The sequence below is a fragment of the Takifugu rubripes genome, chromosome 1 (genome assembly GCF_901000725.2).
Source record: "Takifugu rubripes chromosome 1, fTakRub1.2, whole genome shotgun sequence".
Taxonomy (NCBI): Eukaryota; Metazoa; Chordata; class Actinopteri; order Tetraodontiformes; family Tetraodontidae; genus Takifugu; species Takifugu rubripes.
In genome coordinates, this window is record NC_042285.1 from 3,212,571 (window position 1) to 3,217,944 (window position 5,374).

The following is a 5,374-nucleotide window of genomic DNA, read 5'->3' on the forward strand; positions in this document are numbered from 1 at the left end:
TGGGGACCGCGCAAAGAAGTCGAATCCCCGCGTCGCCGGAGACGCTGTCGGCGGGAGAGTAGGAGCGAGGGGGAGCGGGAGGGGATGAAGACGGTTGCGTGGGGGGGGAAGTGGGGGGGGGAGTGATCTGACATGTATGAACAGTCGGATTAGAGAACAGGGCGTTACGTCACAGCGTGCTCGTTGGTAGAACCGCTCTGAAAAATGTGAGGAAGGTGAAGCTGAAGAGGGAACACACACACACACACACACACCTACAGACACACACACACCTACAGAGAGAGAGTCCCACAGAAATATGTGTTCAACGACAAATATAGCTGTAAAAATAAACCCCTTTCCGTCCAGATCTTTCCACGCTGTTGCTGTACATCTCATGTTCAGGCAGCAGGGCAGCAGGGTAGGCTGTTATCTCACCACCCCACCACCCCCACCCCCACCCCGCCCGGAGACAGCGCGTGAAAAAAAAAAAAAAAAAAAAACTCCGCTCCATAAATTCTATTTGTGCGCATTAAAGATGGCGCTGTGACAGTCAGCACCTCGGACAGCTCCGCTCCTCCGACACCGCTCGTTCCCATCACCAGTGACGCTCGTTTCGGATCCCTGAAGATATTTTGCTGCTCCGCTTCTCACGTGATGCTGCTGCGTCAAGGTGTCGCTTGACGGGAGGAATTCGATTCCGGATCAACTTGAATCCGAAGTGCACCTCCAGGACCGGCTCGTCGTTCCTGCGGCCCCGCTGCTGGCTCCAGCCGGAGGAGGAGGAGGAGGAGCGCGTCTCCTCTGAATCGTCCCCGGGCGAAGGAGGGATGGAGGGGCGCGCTGGCGGACATCACCTCGGGCGCGTCGAGAGATGAAGCCGCGGGCAGAGATCGTGGTTTAGCCGCGCCGTCCTTCCGATCCTGCGCTCGTTCCCGTCGGTTCTGACCGTCAAGATGCTGGCGCTGGTGCTGCTGACGATGACTTCGCCCGCGATCAGCTCCGGCTTCGCCCTCAACTCGCATTTCAACTCAGGTGAGGCGAAAATTCCGCTGCAAACCGGCGCTCGGCGCAGCTTTATTCGATTCCGCACATCTTTGGGTCCATGTGATGTCTGTTTAACGTCAGCGCAATTCTGTAAATTGCATATTCCGTAGAAGTGATGCAGGCCCGATCTTTCGCTGCTGACATGTGTGTATTGAGATTTTAGACGAAACGGAGCCATTCTGTGATCACAAAGCGCCTTTTGGGGGGTTTAAAGGGGTAGTCTGGATAAAGGTGAGAGGTGAAAGCGAACCGTGGAGGTGGGGGAAGAGTCCGGCTCTAATTGGAACTGGAGGGTGTAGCTGTATCCAATTAGCGCCGCACAGGATTATGGGAGGTGATGAGCGGGGCCGTTTGCCTGATTGCCTTTTTCAAATCACGGGGACTTTATCCGAGCCAGCAACACAACATGTTCTCAGATCATTAGCACCCTTATGCAGCACACGCTTGTCGGTCAGGTGGTTGCTATGGCAACCCAAAGGCGCAGCAGGCTTTTCTTTCTTTCTTTTTTTTCTTCTTCTCTTTTCCTAAAGTGAAAATGGATTTACTCCTACGGGGCCCATTTTAGAGAGTCTTCTTGTCGGCGTTCACAAACACTCATGTGAGGATGGTGAGCCTTCCGACCAAGATTACCTGATTACCTCTCCTCAGACTTCCCTCCTGCCCCCCCACCCCCACCCCTGTCTCCTCTCATCTTGTATAGTTTCTCAACCCTATTCTTGATGTGAATACAAGCTTGTTAGCTTGTTTTGGTGATCACACACCCTTTAAACCAACATATTGTGGTGGGTTGTTTTTTTTGCTGCTGACATAAATCAATGCAAGAATGAAATGGGCCAGATGAAAAAGTCATGAATCATTTATTCCACGCCGGTTTCTGAAGCTCAGTTTGACTGTGAAATCAAAGCTAGTGACCTGCTCCACACTCATCAATATTTGCCATCAATATTTAAAACCCAACTGATAAAACCCAACTGGATTACATTTTTTAATGTTTCCAAATCGGGAAAAAATCAGGCGCTCTTCATAAGATCTTCCCCCGTCCCCTGTCACAACAGATGGTTGTCGGTGCGACGCCGCTGTCCGGTGTGGGCGGGGCTTGAAGTTAGCAGTTTGGGGGGCTGATTTAACTGGTTATGAGGCCCTTTACTGGGCTCCTTATCAGCAATTTAGACTAACTAGAAGGTTCAGTCTGAACTACAGGTAGACTGAGGGGGGAGGAGCTTCTGGACGGGTTAAGTGTGGAGTTTCACACTGGGAAGATGTGATGCATCACTCTCAAAGGTCAGCATCAACTAAGATGTGACTGAGACGAGGGCAGCGAGGATCGACTGGAAGCTCCTCGCCGCTGAGCTGAAATGAGGAAAGAACAATGGCGAGTATCCCACCGCCTTCGGTTTCTTCTTCACTCTGCGGGGGTCCTTTTTGTTGTTTTTTTACTTTCCGGCTCTGTAGAAAGCTCCTTGGTGCTGCCGTCGTTCCTGTAATGAAAGGTTTTAGCGAGGCGGCAGCAGAGCGGCTCCTTTTCTTAATGGCTTCTGACTGTGGCTCCTCGCACAGCCTTTCTGGAGCGGATGCAGAAGAGCAGCATCAGTCGCCTTCTTAACCACTTTTTCCCTTTTGGGCGAAGGCTGGGTCCGCCTCTGGACGGGTCGCCAGCTCATCGCCGGGCCCTATGTGAGCAATTGTTGGGTGCCTTGCCCAAGGGTACCTCTGCAGGGCTTTGACCAGACTGTTCATGTTTTTGTCCGCACTGGGACTTGATCAGGAGTCTGGCGAGGAAATAAGTGAGGCCCCTGGTTAATCTTGATCTGAGTCAGACCTTTAATGACACATCGATCGGTTCTGGAGCGATAGTCCTCAGCGCGGCGCCCACTCACCATCTCCAGACCGTGTGGACGGTGGTGATTGCTCAACTCAAGGACACCGGGCAACACGCTCCCGCACTGACTGACTGGGGAGTATTTGCTCATTCGATCAATAGTGTTTTTGTAATTAGTTTTAATCTTGGAGGCTTCTTGGTTGGGCCAAAGCCTTTTTTTCCCAGAGTCGTGTAAACACAGCCCAGATCTACAGCTTCTGCTGTCCTTGTTTCTGTTTTCTTTTTGCCTTTTTTTAATCTCCCTGTCCCATATTCCCTATAAACTGCCATCGAGAGCGCTCCAGTCCCAGCTGTATCACAGCAGGCTGTTAAGCCTGTGATTCACGGAGTTTCCTCCTTTGGCTGCGCTGGCCTGGCTGAGAAATGATGTGGTTGGCTTCGACTCCTGAAGCGGCGGTGGTATCTTGTTCTCTACAAGCTCGTGAACGGCTCCACACCTTGCTTTTTCTTCCATAAATCCGACCACTTCCCAGGCTTGGCTCCACATGTACGGGACTAAAAGCAGGTAACATGAGCCGCAGCCTCGCTCCAATAACGTGCTCATCCTGCTCGGCTGGAGCCTCCACAGAGGAAGCAGAGAATGTCGGTCCGCTCCCCGAAGGAGTTTGATTCAACTCACCGTCTGATTTAAATTTGCATCTTTAAGCCCAAAAATGTCATAAATCTGTGTAAATATGATGAGGCGCCGACCAACACCTCAGGGAGATCTCGGAACATTCAACAAGCCCTAATTAGCACATTAGTCCAGTCAATCAAGGGGGTGTATTTTTAGTCTTTGAGTCCTCCAAGTGTCGAGATCCAATCAGGCACGAGCGACGCCGGCGTGAATCCGGACTCCTCGCACTGTCTCCATGGAAACCGCTCTCACCAAACCGAAGGGGGCTGTCGGTACAGGGGTACAGGATCGCTCTGTATTTGAGAAGTGAGTGTTGGGCTCTGTCCGCACGTGAGAATGACGGAGCTGCACGTGAAGCGGCTGCAGCTGTGCGTGCGCGCGTGTGAAAAGGAGAGCGAGAGGTGCATGTGGGTTGGACAACCCACATAAGACAAGAGTTGCTCTATTTTCTACTTTTGGCCATTTCTCTTCCTCTTGTCCTGGATCAGCGTCGTCTGCCCACAGCTGGGTCTCGTTTTTACTGTTCAAATTATTTTTTATTTGGTTTTAATTAAACAGCCCACAAGCTCACGAGGAGCACCGGACACAGCTGCTTTTCTTTATACTCACCGGAACCTTTTTGAAGGCCCTGCAGAACCGTGTGCACGAACCTGCAGATGAGTGTAAACAGGAGTCCAAAGAATCCGCAATAAATAATAAAACCTTAAAAAATCTTTAATAAATCTTTATCCTTCATTACATATGGATTCTTCTTTGATATCCTCACCACGTACAGTGGCGCCAAATCTGGCTGCCCTTTTCTTCTCAGTGCACCTCTCATCTGTGACGTTCCAGTCGTGAAGCAGGTTCACACGAAGGTCCACATCCAGAACCGAGGCGATCCGAAACACTAAAAGTGTCTCCATGGCAACTGTGAGCAGCACAGCAGGTGGTGCGCTTCAGAGAGGGTCCGCTTCCTGTGATTACGCACGATAACGACACACACGCGATCACCCTCTCTCATTAAGAGCGTCCACACACACACACACACACACACACACGATCACCCTCTCTCATTAAGAGCGTCCACACACACACACACACACACACACACACACACACACACACACACACACACACACACACACACACACACTTAATAACTTTAAGAACAGCGTAGTTCACACTATCCGTCAGTCCATTTAATGTTGTTGTTGGATCATAAATGTTACGCAACCTATCTTATAAGCTGCTTTATGTTTCGATATGTGTGTTTTACCCTGGCGGACACTGATGAGGCGCGTCCGGGCGCGGGCGTGTGCGTTACGTAACGGGTCCCGCGCAGCATCTGTGATCCGGTGTCACATCTGAGCGCCTGCGGGCGCAGAGGGCAGGATGAAGAGCTTTATTCTGCTCCAGCGGCCTTCCTCTTCCGATCTGGAGACGTCCACACGGACTCGCGGGGATGACCGGAGAGAGGGGATGACGGATATCCGTTTTTGAGATGTGGAAGGTGAAGTGGGGCCTGACTTGAGATAAAGACGGAGCTGTGCAGCGGTCGTGCGCTCCGTTGACCCCGCCGAGATCATCCATCCACGAAAGCAGCAAACATGGAGAAACGTTCACGCTCTTCGCTCCGTGGGTTCCTGTTCCTGCCTGATTCCAGCGTGTCCTCACACGTGCCTTTACATAAACCTTGTCTCACAAGATCCACTGCTCAGGGAGCCAGAATCGATCCACGCTTCCTTTTATTCGGACATGTAACAGATAATCCTCCCCAACCTTTCAACATTGCCTTTGCCAGAAAAATCCACCTGTTATTTCCCTTCGAAACGTCCATTATTACATCGCGGTGGTTATCAAGAATGCCAAAT

At 51.3% G+C, this 5,374-nt stretch overlaps 1 protein-coding gene across 1 annotated transcript in view; it reads left to right on the plus strand.

Annotated features, from left to right (window-relative positions):
• Window positions 1-502: 502 nt before the first annotated feature.
• Window positions 503-5,374, plus strand: part of aatkb (apoptosis-associated tyrosine kinase b) — a 25,014-nt gene continuing 20,142 nt past the window's right edge. The window contains exon 1 of the mRNA XM_029840993.1: window positions 503-1,014. Within this exon, the coding sequence (XP_029696853.1) occupies window positions 936-1,014 (79 nt within the window). The 5' untranslated portion in view covers window positions 503-935. The remainder of the gene's footprint in view (window positions 1,015-5,374) is intronic.